The sequence below is a fragment of the Diadema setosum genome, chromosome 18 (genome assembly GCF_964275005.1).
Source record: "Diadema setosum chromosome 18, eeDiaSeto1, whole genome shotgun sequence".
Lineage (NCBI taxonomy): Eukaryota > Metazoa > Echinodermata > Echinoidea > Diadematoida > Diadematidae > Diadema > Diadema setosum.
In genome coordinates this window covers 19,392,972-19,411,465 of record NC_092702.1, presented here as the reverse complement: position 1 = coordinate 19,411,465, position 18,494 = coordinate 19,392,972, and the positions used below count along the sequence as shown (strand labels likewise).

Genomic DNA, 18,494 nt, shown 5'->3' with positions numbered 1-18,494 from the left:
TGAGGTACCAAAACTTTTTATTATCTTTAAACACGTGTGCCAAATTTTGTTTGAATCACTTGAAAACTGGAGAATTAGCTCAATCTGCAAGCCTTTTCTCTGATTCTTGGGCCCATAATGTACTGTTACATGGCAGTGCACTTTCTACTACTGTTGAACAATTTTGCACAACTTTACACTGAGCTCAACATGTTATATTTTATGTCTTGTGTGAATTGCAGAAAACTTAGAAAAAGGGGTTTAAGTTGCTAAATTATCTACCAAAAACAAGTGTTTTTTTTTTCAATATCTTTATGTATAAACCTAGAGGAGAGTTATAAGGTGTCAATATCAATCCATCTCTTAAAGGTGCATGGTCCCGGTGGTTTAGTCAAATGCGTACGCGGGGCAAGTTTCCTATAGAGACCTACGCTATCGACTCCTCTTTAGCACTTACGCTGTGGCCCACTTCCCCAAGTGCGAAGAAGTCTGATCCACTGTAGTCAGTGGTCCAATCACAGTTCGGCTCATGATTCGGCTGAGGGGGATGACAGCTTTAGCAAACTTATTCTGTGATGTCATAGTAAGAAGCACATATAATGCACGCAGCCTGGCATTACTACAGACTGCATGATGCGCAGAGAAGACAACAAAGGAAACGTTACTTAGCAACACCTACGCGCTTTACTCTTGATGACAGCTCAACTTCGGTAATCTTCGTATCAATGCTAACAGTGATTGGCAGTATCATCAACAGCGCCCTCTACACTACCGGGACTATGCACCTTTAATTGGATATGTGGTTCGCACAAATATCAGTGTTTCATTGGATCTTGTGAAACTTCCTGACTTTTCTTCTTGAAGTAAAATATGGATGCAACTTCCACCATACCGACTGCTTTCCTTCTTATACTCTTTCTCATTATTGCAGTCAACTTTTAAATGGAATGGCATCACAATTTCCATATGACTGCAGAAACTGTCGATTTTTGCTCACGAATGGAGACGTACAGTGTATGCATAAGAAATGTGTGACAATTCATTTGGGTAACAATGAAAATGTGAAGTATTATCAAAATGGGTATGCCAGACATATTGCAATCTCGGGGCATTATTGATTGTGGTTGCTGTGTGATATTTTGTAATACTTTTAATCAATTACGATACGTATATCGGGCCATAGCAGTCTCCATTGCAGGAGAGGGAATTGTATTCATAGCTTGCTACATGCACGTGATTCAATATTACTGCTACTACGAAAGGCACATTTTAATCATCGCATACAAGTAACGACGTTCTACCTATCCACTACTGAATGGGAAAGGGCGTTTCATTAATAAAAATGGGGTATATGGACTTTTATCATTTCACACTTTTGATCTCAAAATAATCCCAAACAACTTATTATCCTGGCAAATCACATCAGCCAGACAAGTTTCTTGGTAGACCCTTTCGATATAACTATATTTAAATTGCAAGTACATTCCAAATGGCAGAAGATGAATTTTGAGCCCTTCTCAAAACTACGTTTCAGCTTCTTAAAGGGATCGTATAGTTTTGGTTGAGACCTAATTTCAGGTTTCTAACATTTTTTTGGTGAGATAATGAGAAACCTCTCATGAAATATGAAAGAGCATGTGATTCCATGAGGAATTCAACGTTTATTTGATGAAAATTGGTTTTGAAATGGCTGAGATATTCAAAACAGAGCGATTCTAATAAAGTGTGGGACCCACACTTTATTATGATCGCTCTGTTTTACTTTGTTTTTGGATGTTTCAGTCATTCCAAACCCGATTTTCATCAAATAAACTTTCAATTCCTCTTAAAATGGTATGCTCTGTACTATTTCATAAGTGTTTTCTTGGTATCTTGCAAAAACTTAAAAGCCCAATTCTCATTTCCACCAATACTGTATTATCCCTTTAATCTATGAAAAGTCCAAGTCACATTCGCAATAGTCTATCAGCTCCACCCTCTTTAGCCATATTCACCCCTCCACCCCACCCCCCCCCCCCCCACACACACACACAAATGCCAGGTATGTAAAGTCCCCATGAATTTTCCTATTGGGAGATTGAGGGACAGCACTATTATACCCTGCAATGCCCTCCTAGTGTAAACATTGGTCGTGGACGTCATCATAAAAACCAGCGTCAGACAAACATTGGAGCAGACCGCAATAAACACTAACCTTGACTTCAGAACGTACAACAATTTTCACCGCCACGCACTGCTTCCTTCAGTGGGAGTCTGCTAATCTGTGCTTTACCAGTTGTGGTAAAATGCTTAAAAGTGCATTACAACAATATACAGCTATGTTGTAAATCAAATTCTATTAACATCAGTTTAGCATGATACTTCATCAAAATTCAAATCAAATCTGATTTTGTGTTTCTGTATATATATGCTGTTGTTGTTTTTTCAACAAGCATTTAAATGCAAACTGACATTTTCTGTGTGAAGTATTCATCTTCTTTTCCTAAAAGTAAACATTGTATCGCAATCACTTAAATGGTGATTAGGCCTACATGTTGTCTCCCCTATATAATGATTGGCTTCCTTCGTGGACTGCACACTTCTTATTTAATGTAATTTCAACACATCTTGTACACTAGTGCACTTCATGAATCTTAAATCCATTTATATGATGTATGTGCTTGAGCACTATTAAAAGACGCTGCAGCTTACACACACACACAGTACACCGTACTCTCCGGCAAATGGATTCCCTTTTACACTGCCTCTTTGTGAACGACAAGAAACTGACAGCCAATCTCCTTTTTCCACAGAGTTTTCGCTCTCAAAAAGGCTGATGCACTTTAAATGGTTAATGGCACTCAATACCATGGGTATTTATGAACCTTGGGCAAATATAATGACGTTCTAATCCTTCTCAAGGGTTGCTTGCAATACACACATAAAATCAGGGCTCAGTTCACTATATGTGATACCATTAAAAAAAAAAAAAAACACTTCAATACATTACATCTCTGTCAAGTCCAGGCTAGCATCATAAAATCCTAATTATGTTTTGGTGTATGGGCCTATTTTGAGAGATGCTTCCAGCTACAACACCATTTCAGTTTTAAGAGTTTTTCATCGCGTCGCAACAAGAGTTCAATCCAGCTACAATGCAATACAATGGAGTTATCAGCGAAAGTGAAAGCAAAAGCTATCATTGCATTCATAACTTTAATCTCTGATTACCGCTGATACCGCAGCACAATACACACAGTGCCACTTCCTATTCAAAGACATGGCCATACATTTAGATACTAGAGGCAGATCTCCTTAATTACTAAAACTACTATACTACCCATATAATGGCAGCTTGATAGATTTTTGGGTAGATTTTGTTTTCTTTCCCAAAAATGATGACATCATATACATTTCCTTCATTAACCTGCATCGGTCAGGAAAATTGTTTTATGGGTAGTGCACTTGACCACATTCTTTGATGCAAGACTTACTCATGAATTTCAAATTATACCCCTTTTTCACCAGTCACTCAGGTGGTCATCTGGTAGATTCAACAGGAAATTAAACGGGAAACGCAAGCAAGAAAATTTGTTCAAACTAGCGAATAAGGTAGCTCCCTCTTATATTCAGTCTTACCTGCTCTTCTGCAGTGCAAGTACACGTTATGGCGCATGCGCGAAATGGCCGGCAAGATGTAGCTTTTTACCATAAAGAGTTTATCCACAATGCCTATCATGCTACAGCGTCGCCTGGGAATTTCACTGGGACACCCGAAAGTTTACCGGAGACAGTTCGAGGGTGAGATTTCTGAATAGTCACATGGCATTTTACCCGAGAGTCTACCCACCATGCCTTTCATGCTACAGCATCGCCTGTGAGTTCTCAGAAAATCTCAGGTGAAATTTGCTATTAAAAGCATGAATGGGGTATAAGTTGCATATCAAATGAATCACCTTCATGTTTGGAGTAGAGACTCAGCGCTGCATTCAACCCCTTTCCAGCTCCTCTTTAAAGGGGAAATCCAGTCCAAATATAAGTTAATTTGATAAATAAAAAAACTAAAATCTTACAAGTTCAATGGTAAAAATTTGACTGAAATTGGATAAAGAATACGGAAGTTATGACATTTTGAAGTATTGCTAATTTCTGCAAAACGGTTCTTGTACAGTGGATATGAATATGCAAATGAGTGAGCTAACCATGTCATAACCTCACAATTTTCCATTGATGGTGTACAAAAAAAAATGATGAAAATTCAATGTTTCTATGTTGAAGTCTGAAACATGATGCTATTTCTGATTGAATAACTTTAGGATAGTGATCAGTTGAGCCTCGGCATAATTGCGTTTGAATGAAAGACTGGAAATTTCAAAATTTTATGTACAAACTATATGGCAAGTTGTGAGGCAATGACATGCTTACTTTGCCATTTGTATATTAATATTGACCGTTCAAAAACTGTTTCCCAAAAAAATGGTGTAACTTAAAAATGTCATAACTTGCTTATTTTTCATCCGATTTCGATCAAAATCATGCCGCTGAGCTTGTAATATTTTACTCTTTTTTTATCAGACTAGCATATTTTTGGACTGGATTTCCAATTTGATTCCAACGAGAGATGACATCAGACAAGCACACCCCTTGCCAACAGTATCTACTTTTTGACCACTCAATTTCCACAAACCTCAATCCACTTTGCACATTTGAACTTGGCAGCAAAAAATGAAGAAAAGAGACGTGCAGCTACAAAACTTCTCATGACATTGACATCTGGCCTGGCATCGAGAAAAAAAAAGTTTTTTCTTTGAGATAATTTTAATTCTCATTGAATGGACAAAACATCTTTATTAGAGGTGACTAAAGGCTTGTATCTCTAGAGATCACCATTTGATATGAATACAAATATGCCACTTTGATTTCTTTTTTTTTCCTACAAAGGGTCATTTTTATATTTCACTCAGATCTTACTTTTAGTCATTCCATACCCCTAGGATCTTGCAAAAACATACCAACGGACAACAAAGTACATGTAGGTATACATGAAACTTGCCAAGGCTAGTTAATGTTTGGAAAAAAGAATTGGCGACGTCTTGAAAACATATTTTACTTGAGTTTCAGAAGCTTCCCAAACATGCATTCTGAAAGGAAGAAACTACCAGAAAGTTCCGGACGACAATCATCGACAAACCCAACAAGGAGTTTTCCCCAAAGACAATATTGTTGTTGAATGGTATTTGTTTCATTTTAGCATCGGAGACAATTTATAGGGGCGGGGAGATTCTGTCATAGACAACTTCCCTTGGAATACAGCTATGTTTCAAGTTTCAAGTTCAAGTTCATATCTATTCGTTTTTTCCACAATACACAAACATAAATCTCACTTTCTTAAGTGACAAAAACATTGCATACAATTGTACAGAGAAGACAACAATAATAGGAAAAAAAACGAACAGTAGCGATACATTGCAATAGTTGCTAAGATAACGAAAGTGAAATAGTTTTCAATATACCACTTTGTATCAAACCAATTCCTGTATTCACAGAAAATGTCCATCAGAACATGCAAAAGATATGTGGATTTTGTTTTCAGCCTAAGGATTCATGAATGCCTCTACAATGTACACACAGTAACAGTTAACTGAAATGTGTAGGTGTTTTCGACAAGATTCCGTTTAATTCATTTACATCTAATACAACTTGGCCAACAACGTGAACACCTTGTCTATAAATTTCAATCAAGCTTGAATTCATCTGGTAATCTGATTTCAATAGGAGTTATCCCCAAAACATTTCTGATCTACTCTTCTCCCCCCCCCCCCCCCCCCGAACATGTAAGTTATCCTTTCAGATCACAATATTGGGTATTACATCCCCATTACCACTGAATATATCGGATGACACACTTCACGTAATTGTCCTCGCAAATACCAATTTAAATCACTTCATCATTTTCTATCTATACCTACACCCCCAATTAGGTAGTGATTTGCCAGGTGCTTTTCAGGGCCATTCAAATGCATGGTAATCTGGGGCAACAGACTGAAAAACAGGGACATACCATTCATATCCAAGCCAAGGAAATGCAACAAAATCGAAAGTCTAGCTGTCTGAGCCAAAGATGATATAAAACGACATTGGTATATGATCTCCTGTATCTGGGTTATTTTATTCCCTTTTCACAGTGGTGGTGGTGCCAAACGGCCCCTGCCTTTTTGTCAGCATTTTTAATTGTAGTCTGCCCCTTTGAATACCAGGATTCCCTTGGGTCGTCTCCATGACAACATTTGCGTCAAACCATATTTCCGCTATTATGCCAGGCGATGATACCCAGCTCCCCATACTCGGCCCTTGTCTCCGTTTAGTTCCTCTCTCTCCCCCTCTCTCTCCTTTTCTCTCTCTCCATTTCTTTTCTTCTCTCCTCACTGTTTTTCCTGTTTGCAATATACACTGCCCTGGCATGCATGTATTAGTGCATAAATCAAGGGCTGCCAAGTACTAGGTAGTAGCACAGGGACCAAAGTCTAGATGTGTGTGTGTGTGTGTGTGTGTGTGTGTACTTGTGTGTAACTGCATTATGTGCAAGGGGATTGTGTTGTTATTTTTAATTTGGTGGTACAGTCAAACTCGGATACCTCGACGTCGGATAAGCCGAATATCACTTACCTCGGGGGCAAAATGAAAGTCCCGATTGTTCCTATGGAGTTTCCGTGTATTAAAATTCGCGTAGCTCGAAAAAGATAACTCGAAGTTCGGTTACCTCGAAGGGAAATCTAATGTCCCGATCTTAATTAACTTATTGTTTTTCCCAGCATGTTGCTCGAATCGAAATTGCAAACATCACTCAGCATCTCCGATTGAGCGCGCGTGGACAGCGAAGACATGTCCAAATGTTTTCACACTCGATTGTAAATATTCTGAGACCAGAACAATCGCGCGCCCAAGAAGAAATACCCGATACACAGCTGACAAGGAAAATCCCCAACACCTACCAACACACGTACATGGTATGCACATTGCACCCGTGCCAATGGAGTGCTTTACGATAGCACTACGCGCTGCCTCATCATTTGCTTTTCTTTAACCACTGTGTTTTGATTTTTGATCGAGACGTCATACCGTGCGCGTAGATTTCCCAACCGTCGGGGCGCACCTGCTTACGTTGACAGTTATATCTTTGCCATTAATCACGCTCCACTGTCAAAACATCAATCTCCCTCGTAGTGCCTTTTCTTAAACTATTTTTTTTTTTGCCTTTCACGAAGTTTACTTCCCCGAGAACGCAAGCACTGAAACTTTTTTTTTTTTTAGCAATGCGATTATGAAAATCTGGAAGTATAGGCCGATCACAATGAAGAATAGAATACACAGGGCTCCGCACTAAGTTTTATCGGGCCACCAATATCATTGATTTTTATTTTCAGGTGGTCGAAAGTAAAATCTGGTGACAAAAAAAAATCAGGAAAAACAGAAAAACTAAATCGGTCCTACTAAATATAGACAAATTAATATTAAGCATTATTGAAGTGATACAGATGCCCATGTCTAAAACAAATGAATAGAAAATTCAATCATCTTACTCTGTGTTTAAAGATTTGACAAATAGGTGTAGAGATTATTATAAAAGTTGATGCCCATATATTGAGGAGGTCAAAACTTACGTTTGAAATGAGAAAATTGGAGGATTTGCTGACATTTGTTAGCATCCGACATTTGTTTTAGCATTGTAAAAAGCCGAAAGTTACCGTTATTCATTTTTAAATGTAAAAGCAAACTACCGACATTCATTTTAGAATCTTACGGAGCTGAATACTATCCTAATCCATTTCCAAACGTGAAAGCAAACATCCGCTATTTGTTGTAGCATCTAACTGAGCGGATTAATACCATTAATCATTTCCAAATGATAAAGCAACAATCTGTTATTTATTTTTGCATCGTACGGAGCAGAATATTGCCGTTATTCATTTCAAACATCCGACATTTATTTCATTATCGAACGGAGCCGAATGTTACTGCTGTCCACTTCCGAAAGTGAAATGAATCATCTGACAATTATTTTATCATCGCACGGAGCCGAATGTTACTGTTTTTCATTTTTGAACGTCAAGGCAGACATCAGACATTTTGGACCATGAAACGTATAGCTGAATGTTAGTGATATTTATTTCGAAAATGTACCGTAGCAAATATCCAATATTTTTTTATCATCATATGGGGCAGAATGTTACTGCAGTTCACTTCCAAATATGCCAAACGTAAAAGCAATCATTCGACATGTATTTTAGCATCTTCCTGAGCTGAATGCTATTGACATTTACTTTCGAACGTAAAAGCACACATCCGGCATTTATTTTATCAGCGTACGGAGTTGAATATTATTGTTATTCACTTCAGAACATCAAAGCAAACATTCAACATTTATTTTAGCATCTTCCGGAGCTAAATGTTATTGCAATTTAGTTTCGAGCGTAAAAGCAAACATCCAGCATTTATTTCATCATTGTCAGGAGTTGAATATTATTGTTATTCTTTTCCGAACGTCAAAGCAAACATCAAACATTGATTTTACCATTAAACGCAGCTGAATGTTACTGTTATTTATTTCGAATTTAAAAGCAAACATCATACAGTTATTTTAGCATCATATGGACATGATGGAGCAGAATATTACTGCTATTTTCTTCCGAACATAACAACGATCATCTGACATCTATTTTAGCATCTTCCGGAGCCGAATGCTATTGCTATTTACTTTCGAAAGGAAGAAACATCCGACATTTACTTAACCATCGTTCGGAGTTGAATGTTATTGTTTGTCATTTCCGAACGTCATAGCAAAAATTCGACATTTATTTCAGCGTCTTCCGGAGCCGAATGTTATCCTTATTCATTTCCGAACGCAAAACCAAATATCTAACATTAGTTTTAGCATCATACGGAGCTGAGTCTTATCGTTATTCATTTCCAAACGTATGAGCAAACATCCGACATTTATTTTAGTATCATACCGAGTCGAATATTACCGTCATTCATTTCCACAATTAAACGCAAACCTCTGACCTTTATTTTAGCATCTTACGTAGCCGATTGTTACCGCTGTTCATTTTCAAAAGTCAAGGCAAACATCCGACTTTTTTTTCTTTTTTTTGGTGGCGCGATCGGGCCACCAAAATCTTTATTTCTGAAATTTTGATTTCATTTCCGATTTTCACTCAATTCATTCATATAAAAGTTGATTCAATTCAAATTGACAAGCATGCAAATAATCAATAGGCACTATAACAGACACCATGTTGAACATCGATAAACGTCGAACATCGATAAACATTGGATAAGTCGAAGAAAATTCGACGTACGCGTACCTCGAAATTCGCGTACGTCGAACCATTTTCTTCAGTCCCGACGAATTCGAGGTATCCGAGTTTGACTGTAGTTCCTTGTAGGGGAAAAAACACACAGGGTGGGGTAAAGGAGTGAATCAGGAGGAGGGTGGGGTTGGAAGTGGGGTGTTTATTGCAGTTAACATCAGTAGGCCCATTTACACTTGCTTGGAAAAATTGTGATTTTTCTAAAATCGCGACATTTGGGTGCGTGAAGTTGCTAAGCAACTACACCTAAACGCCCTCGAAACATCACCAGAAAAATATTACACATGCGCATTACCGACCAAAAAATCGCGATGTTTCGCGAAGCTCAAACTTCGCGTGCTGTTTGCGCAAGTGTAAACAGTGGAACCAAAATATCGCGATTTTAAAAATCGCGATGTTAGTAGGTGTAAATGCGGCTAGTGATGATCTTTATCATCTTTCCCATGTTTGAAACAAGTTTCCTTTACCAACATCAAAAGGAGTTTGCAAAGGCCTTCTCAGATCGCGTTTCACCATCTCCATTGTGAGTGAAGAGGGAAAGTCTTGTAACTGCGCAGCTCCCACTGCGCAGTTTGACCCGAGGAGAACAAAATGTAGGCCTAAAGTTGGCAGTGGTTGGTGTGGGCAAGTTTGAGCATTAAAATTAGCTGGACATGACTTGCGGACCACATCCTGCTCAAGAGCAAGGACAGAATGCATGTCCATGAAATGAAAAAGACCACTTTATATAGGGCTTCTTGAACCCCCTAGCGTTTATACTGCAGTTGAGGATTTTCGAGTCTGATGTTTGATTGCTCGTACATCGAAAAATTGAATGGATACATACAATGTATACAAGGGTTTTTCGTGTCTGAGTGCTCTGATCTATCCATATGTCACTCGAGTAGGCGGGGCTTATCCGCGACACTAGCTAGGGGTAGTGCGAACCACAAGATGAATGCACGCAAAGTATGAACATGATGCGCAAAGCCCACGCTAAGTCTATTTGGCACAAGGGAAGGGATTCACTTGAAACATGACTGCGAACAGGGTCTGATGCTGCCATACGATTCCTGGTTGCGAAAATAGGGACGTTCTGTCCGAATGCTCTCATATTCAGTACGTCGCATATCCATGTTGTATGAATAATGTACACGCTGAATATTACGCAAGGTTTTTATTTTCGCAAATTTCGCGAGTCAGGTGCTCTTCCCAAAATTGGAGGTACACAAAAATAATGACTCTGATCCCAATATGTATGTGATGCACACATCATATACATTTCTCTGTTCAGTATACAGCACTCCACACTCGCGAAATCTGCGGAAAGTCCCAATTCGCAAAAATTTAGACTTGCTAAATATATGGCATAGTATAGAGTATACAATAACTTGTTGGATATATTGCATAATACCAATCTCAGTGTGTCTGAAAGTGGCCAAAGAGAATAAAAACCCGACACAGAAACATTCTTGACACCCCTTGCAAGTTAACCATGGGTACAAGAAAGAGGAGTGCTTTAGATAGCAATCGGATTAAAATGACCCACATTATTGTTTTTGTGTGTGTGGGCAATAATCTGGAAAACTGAACCAACTTTCAATATTCTTGTGCTGCAATTATCCAGATGATAGCTGTACAAGAATGATGCCACCTTCTTTACAACATTCAAGAATGCATCCTACAACTTGGGCAGAGAGAGTTAAAGGTAGTTTATGTATTGTTTACCATTGGGAGCAGCGATTTAAAAAAATGCTTGAGTTATCACATTCGATGCATACGTGTAGGTCATTTGTATCACAAAACATCCTACCATATTAACAATTTTGCAATAAAGCCTCTAATATTAGGAGATATCCCTATTTTTCTCACTAAACCATAACTGTATATGGTTTAGTCTAGAAACAATTTTATTTTAACTATTGTTCACATTTTCTATATCTAACAGTACTTAACAATGAATAATTTTTTTTTTTACATTGGTCGTTTCTATCCCTATCTCACATTTCAGGACTATTTTGAAGCACTAAAGCTGGGTTTTTGTTTCATCTGCAAATGGTAAATAATGCCTTTAGACGTCACTTAATTTCCTGCAGGCACACTTTACAACAGTGTATTCACTTGTGTGTAGCATGAATATGCACATTTACCCCCTTACCCCCCCCCCCCCAGCAGCTGCTCAAATCATGAGCATACAAGAGGAGTATTTATAGTTGCTAAAATTACACTGTTACAAGAGAGAATCGCAAGAGTTTGACATACACACATGATCTTTTTGATCCTACTGACTTCGTTTTAGACGCAGGTTTTATCATCATAATATACCGTCTACACTGCAGTGTATTTTGCCGTACTTCTATTTTTGCAAATTTCCAAATCACCCGATCTTTGCAAAACATACGCTCCTGTAACAAAGATGTGCCGAATATCATAATCCAAGGTTGAAAATCACTGACTTTTTGCCTGTAAGGGGATATTATTTCAGCAAGACTCATTCCATCCCTATGGTTTTCAATGCAAATTCAGCCACTTGTGACATTGTCTTTCAAATTCAAATTCGCAAAATATTTTGCTTACGAAATACATGGCACATACAGTACCCCAAAGAAGTCACAGGAACTTATACTGTTGCCACCTTCACTTGAAGTATACAGGGTAGTTGACACTGAACATGCTCCTAAATGGTCTGGAAATGCTCACTAGTCTCTGTAATGTAATGCAGCTTATCTGCCAAAGCATTCCATGAAATGACAACCATCGTGAAACCTTGATTTATGTGAACATTCCCAGTCGTAAGAGTCATTCAAACTATTACATGATATCCTCTTTTTTGTAAACAAAGTAATCAAGAAGTAATTCTGGAGCTGAAATGGAGACGGCAAAGTTGTATTCCTGTCATAAAAAGTGCTCGACACTGCATCTACCGAACAGGCACTCACAACTGCAAATGTGTAATCTTGTTTACAGCCCTTATGAGTCCAATAATCACATACAAAGCATCATTCAACCAACACAATAGATTAACCAATTTGGCTCGAGCTGAGTGGAATTGCTCTGCTGATCAAGCTGTTCGCACACTAACGAGACGGACGTTTTTTTACAAAGCCCTAAAAAACTCTACAGCCTTGCATTCTGATATTGATGTTATTGCTCACGCCAAACTGCGCAACATTACACCATAGTTCATCTTTCATTTCATTTTCTTTTTTTTGTGAACTATTACAGAATGCAGGTCCCAGCGGTGCGGCAGCCATCTAATTGGATGGATATGAAATTACCGGGGCCACTAATGGAAAATAACCTCGTAAGTGAAAGAGCCCATACAGACTTGGCTGCACACGGAGCAGTGCCTCTGATAGTAGGCACCCAAATACTGTCAGCCACGGGCAATACAGCGCTCATCATCAAACAAAAAAAACAAACAAAAAACAAAAATTCTTTCTGTAGGATCTCTCCACCAGCACAATGCCTTTTTACAAAGTGGTATGCAGGCTTTCTTCTATCATGCATTTTGTTTCTTTACAATGTACTGCAAAGCCACTCAGTAGCTGTGAATATTCCATTACAAAACACATTTGGAGGTGGAGATGGTTCATTGTGTAGCATTAAAAATCCCCCAATGTGGCCTTGCATGACAAAAAAAAAAAAAAACCAAACAAACCTCAAAACAACAAAGCACAAAAGTCTATTTCCCAGTAGATCTTAGAAAAAAAAAATAAAAGATTTGGATTGATAAAGTTGAAGTCCTATAATTACTAGTGTTTTGTTACGGAATGAACACTTTGATATCTAAATCTGAAGTTTGGAATCATTGGACTTTAAAGTAAAAGCTGTGCTTTGTTTATTTTTTGCAGACCCAGGTTTCTTTATCAATGTAATTGATGTTTAACTCAATGTACTGCCCATGGAAAACATTAAAACACTCATATTAAAAAAAAGGACATGCAGAAAACATTTTGTAGTAGTAGTGGTGGTAGTAGTAGTGGTGGTAGTAGTAGTAGTAGTAGTAGCAGTAGTAGTAGTAGTAGTAGTACATAGTAGCAGCAGCGGCAGCAGCAGCAGAGGTAGCCATAGTGAGTAGTAGAATTGGTAATATCAATCACTCATGGGCTGAAGAGGTAGATGCTTCTTATAGTGACACCTCACAGATCATTATGTACATGTACCTCTACCGCTAACTTTAAAATCAGATTCCCCCAACCAGGTATCTGGTGGGGATAAACACTGCAATGTGTACCTCTTAAAGAATCCTGTCAAGTCCAGAAATAATCACTCTATTCACGAGCAATGAACGTGGATGATGAATTGCATCTGGCTTGGGAGACGCAGCCCCTTCCGGAGCAGCAGTCTGACCTATGCTTCTACTCCCAGCTGACATTTAGAAAATCAGAATCCAAAAGGTCAGATCACCTCTGAAAAAATATCAATGACCAAGTCCATGGGAGGAGAAAAAACTCTAAAAACACACTGACAAAACACACTTTCTAAATTTGCCTCCAGCAGTTGCTACACCTTAAAAACAGCACAAGAACCCTGAGAGCTATTCAAAGCCAGACTTCACCTTAACATGAAAAGAAGCCAGTTCACGACATACATTGTGTCCACGTCACAAGGTTTAGTATTGCCTTCATTAAAACTCAATTAAAGAGAACTAAATCAGAAGTGTGTACACAGCACCATTAATGTGAAACTCCACCCGGCATCAAGCTGACTTTGATATCAATAATGAAGACATATTTCTTTTTTTCTGATTTAAAGCTGATTACTCCTTCATAAACTTTGATGTTCTTTATAATCCACTTTTCATTTGTAGAAAGAATAGAATAGGGAGTCACTGTGCTTTAAGAGAATTTTAACTTTGAAGCCCTTTTTTCACGTGATATTCTCATTTTGACATTTCTATCACATGATCTATCAAAGTCAATCTGACTACAGATGTAAAATGAAGGCACTTGATCCTGAAAGTGGAGGAAATGGGAGATGTAGCCAAAGTCACATTGATGGGGTTATCATCTGCATTGAGTCACTCCATAATCACACAGGCCAAACTCATGCAGGGTTCCCAGCATTTCAAGAAAACAAAATTCCCTGATTTTTCCTTGATAGGCGTGTCTTCATCAGCCCGAAGTTCAAACTAGCGGGACATTTTGCAGTCTCAGAAAATAGCCCGATAGAGCGAATGTGCGTCTTCATCAGCTCGAACAGCCTACTTCGGGCTAGCTCGCTGTTCAAAAGTGGATTTCCCCGCTCAAAATCTCCTACAACACCGTGTGTACGATACTACAACCAGGGAGGTGAGCAGTACAGCAAATTCTCTCCAAAGGGATATTAATAACGCTACTCTTCTGTCTATTGACACATCTTATATGAAATGAACGAATTGCAATGTTTAAACAAATCCAAACTACACACAATCTGCAAGAATCTTTAGCTAAGGTAGAGTGGACCAGAAGAAGAAGTTTACAAAATACAGCTAGCATGCATGGAATCACCTCCCTGGTTTTAAAGATGTCGACATAAGTAGGCCTAGTACACACATGTGATCCTTGAATACGCCGTGAGTGTATGCACTATACACAATCACTAGCTTGTACATGCGCTTTTAATAGCCAGCTGGCTAACCAGAAACGTGGAGGGATCGAGAAAATTTTGGGCTGATGGAGACGCCCCCGAAATAGCGCGCTATTTCACGAATTAGCGCTCTAGTTCACGAACTAGATCAAGATTTTTTGGGGAAATTTTCCCAATCAAATAGCGCGCTATTTACGTCTTCACTACACAGGTAGCGCGCTATTTTGACATCGGACTAGTTTGGTAACCGCAAGATAGCGCGCTATTTTGAAACTTCGGGCTGATGAAGACACGCCTGGTGATATCTCAAAATTCCATGATAATTAGTTCAACTCATTTCCAGTTTCACATAGCCAGTCATCCAATGGATGTTGTTTTGATACGCAATAAAATATAACAGAGTCTTCCTGACAACTTTCGATTTTGGGGCCAATCAAAATTCCCTGACTTTTCCCTGATTTGAGGCATTTGTATCAAATTCCTTGACTTTTCCTGACTGGAAAAGGGTAAAATAATTTTCCCTGATTTCTCTGATGTGCCGGGAACCCCTATCATGCAATCACACAAATGGGGTAGAAACAAACATTAGAATCATTTTGCAAGAGCTCTAAAAAGATTGATAGATTATATATATATATAAATACACATCCACACAAAATACAACTTTATTACTCCCTATTTGTTTAGGGAACATCATTTTGATAATGTACAACCGTATGTACAACTGCACTGCTATCTCAGGCAACCAAGTACTTCTAAATTTCAAGGACATTTACTAAGTACTGTATGAGGCTATCTATTTCTGACCATTTCTGGTTATATGTGAGGTCATCTATTCTTGAAATCCTACGGAAATAAATAATGAGGTAGGAGGCCAAACATATCCATTGCCCAAACTAATCACAACTGAAAATTTGTGCAATAATGGCGTCACTAGTTTGAATTTCTTCGCAACCAGATGACACAAAGAAATAAAAAATTGATCAGAGGTACAATATGTACACACTGGTGAAAGACATGTACGTGATTGCAATAGGGGTCATATCGCCAATGCAATGGTTGTCATGGAAACAGCCAAAAGGCAGTACAACCAAAGACCTTGCAATGCACCATTTGGCCACGTATATGAAATGCGCTCCTTTGTGGCTTGAAGTGCTTCCATACGATTCCAGCAGTCTCTTTGAGATGAGTGGCAAGACGGCTTCCGAAACGTGTCGAGTTTTATCAAGAAAGTGGGAGGACGTACTTGAGGAAAACTCAAGACGTAAAAATTCAAAATGGAGGCATTTGGAAGTGGAGGCCCACTGACGCCAGCTCATTATGCTCCTTTTGTGCGCACACTTTGTTTTGCATATCACTTAAGTACTTCCTGCTATGAGAGGACTCTTTGCTGGACTGAAACGTGACACACTTTTCCTATTTCTAGGAGACTGACTCCGCAAAAGTGGACAAATGATTAAGGAACTGCAAGAGAGCATTTTTTTTTTTTCCATTTTTGAATTTATTTCCTTTATGTGACTGCTAGGGAAAGACTAGGTGAAGAGGAATAAAGTGCCTTGCCTAGGGGCACAAAAGTTTCAGCCATGGATGGGGCTTGAACCAAGGACCATCTTTTTTGAGTGTGTGTGTGGTCATGACCACATGTGAAACCTTTACAATTCCATAACTTTGTTCTCTTCGCCAGTCCAATTTTTGCAAAACTTCTTCCCCCGTAATGTTTGCCCAATGTCATTCTGTTCATTACAGATGACTAGAACAGGGCATGGCATCTCACTTTAAATCATGTCTGCCCCCCCCTTTTTTTTTTGCTGACAAGAATATGTGCCTCCCTAATAACTTTTGGCTTAGTCAGACTTCTTGCATCATTCACAAGAAAGTTATTTAAGTTACATTCAGACAGTGATCCTCAACCTCGAGGATAGCTCTCTTCGAGGACAAGCTCATAGTTAAGGGACCATGTAGACGCACTCGTTGAAAGCTAACTTGAAGTTAACTTGAAGGTACAATGTAGCTATCCATGAGATATCCGCGGGGTTAGCTCTCTATCAACAAGCTGCGGGGGGGGGGGGGGGGGGTGTCCCCAGTCATAGTTAAGCATTGTGTGGACAGAACTTGTCGATAGGAACTTGCAGATTACAGGGTACGTAGTTACAGGGGGCAGTGAGCCTATCCTCGAAGATGGCTACCTTCAAGGATAAAGCTTCGTCATGTGAATGCACGTCGTAATTAGGGGCCAGAGCTTATCCTCGAAGATAACTATCCTTGAGGATAAGTATCACCATCTGAACATAACTATTATGACTACATCTCCCCCCCCCCTCCACTTTACACCATGACAGATTATGACTGGTATTTTTGAGCTACTATCCCCCTGTTCAGACGCAAGCCAGTTTATACCAAAACTCGATAAAGAAACGACGTATAAAGAATCATCGTATCTAGCCGACAGACTGTTCAGACGTTAATCTCGACCATTCTGGAAAACGTCATAGATGTGCAGTTTCCCACTGCGCATGCTGTTATGATCATGAGTGACAGCTATGGGGTCACCTCTTGTGCGCGCTCCCATTAAGCCCCGCCCAGTTATACCGTTCCATGGTCACCATATGTTCAGATGCACAATTGACACGATGAAATGCTGATTTGTTATCGAGTTCTAGTTTGAAACGATGCTCTGACTGTCGTTTCGTTAGTCAGCGTTCAGACATATAAATTCATAGTGTAGCTGTACCATTTTGGTATAGCTATACCGTTCTAGTATATATAGATATATATATACTTTTTTTTTTTTTTTGCGTCTGAACACCCTGCCAGTCTTCACATGCCTCCCCACCCCCAACAACAACAACAACAACAACAACATCAAATTAATAGATGACATGTGATCAATTGAACTCACTGTGAAAGTTTCCGGATTTCCAAACTCCTTGTCCAAGTAGATGACTGATCGATCAAAGTCCTGGAAGGCAGCACTGTCATAGAGGACTCTGAAATCAAGAAGAGGAAGTTCATTTAAAAATCAAAAGGTATCTTTACAACAAGGATAAGTTCATTTAACAAGAGACCCGCGGGTCTAGCGCTCACCTGAGTATCGCAAGTTCACCTTTCACGCAGTCACTAATCTAAATTACACATGGCTCTACCAAAATTTGACCAGGCATTCTCAAGTAGAAGATGAACATGTACAATTAGGGCCCAAATTTGGACCCCCCCCCCCTCCCTCATAGTATCAATTTTAGCTCTATCACTTCTGGTTCTAGAGAAGAACACTGTTTTTTTTAGGATTCTTTAATTTGGGGGGATGGGGGGCCAAGGAGCATGGTGCCCATTTTAACAAATTGAGATCCTAACCTCCTAGGGACGCTACCTGCCAAGTTTGGAGAACATCCATCATGAGGTTTTCAAGGAGAAGATGGAAATGAACAATTTAGGCCCCAATTCGGACCTCCCCACCCTTCCCCCCTGCCCGCAAGGGGGGCACCCCTGGATCTGCTATCAAACAAACTTGAAACTACAGTCATTAATGTCCTAACTCATAGTATTAACTTAGCTCTATCACTTCTGATTCAAGAGATTTTTAAAGATTCCTTAATTTTGGGAGGTTTGGGGTCCTTG

At 39.1% G+C, this 18,494-nt stretch overlaps 1 protein-coding gene across 4 annotated transcripts in view; it reads right to left on the bottom strand.

Moving 5' to 3' along the window:
• LOC140241692 (inositol polyphosphate-5-phosphatase A-like) overlaps positions 1-18,494 on the bottom strand; it is a 116,732-nt gene that overhangs the window by 51,082 nt on the left and 47,156 nt on the right. For all 4 annotated transcript variants that reach the window (XR_011902096.1, XR_011902097.1, XR_011902098.1 and 1 more), the window contains one exon: positions 17,779-17,866. Coding sequence is in view for 1 of the 4 variants with exons in the window: in XM_072321435.1 (XP_072177536.1) it covers positions 17,779-17,866 (88 nt within the window). In the remaining 3 variants the exon portion in view is untranslated. The remainder of the gene's footprint in view (positions 1-17,778; positions 17,867-18,494) is intronic.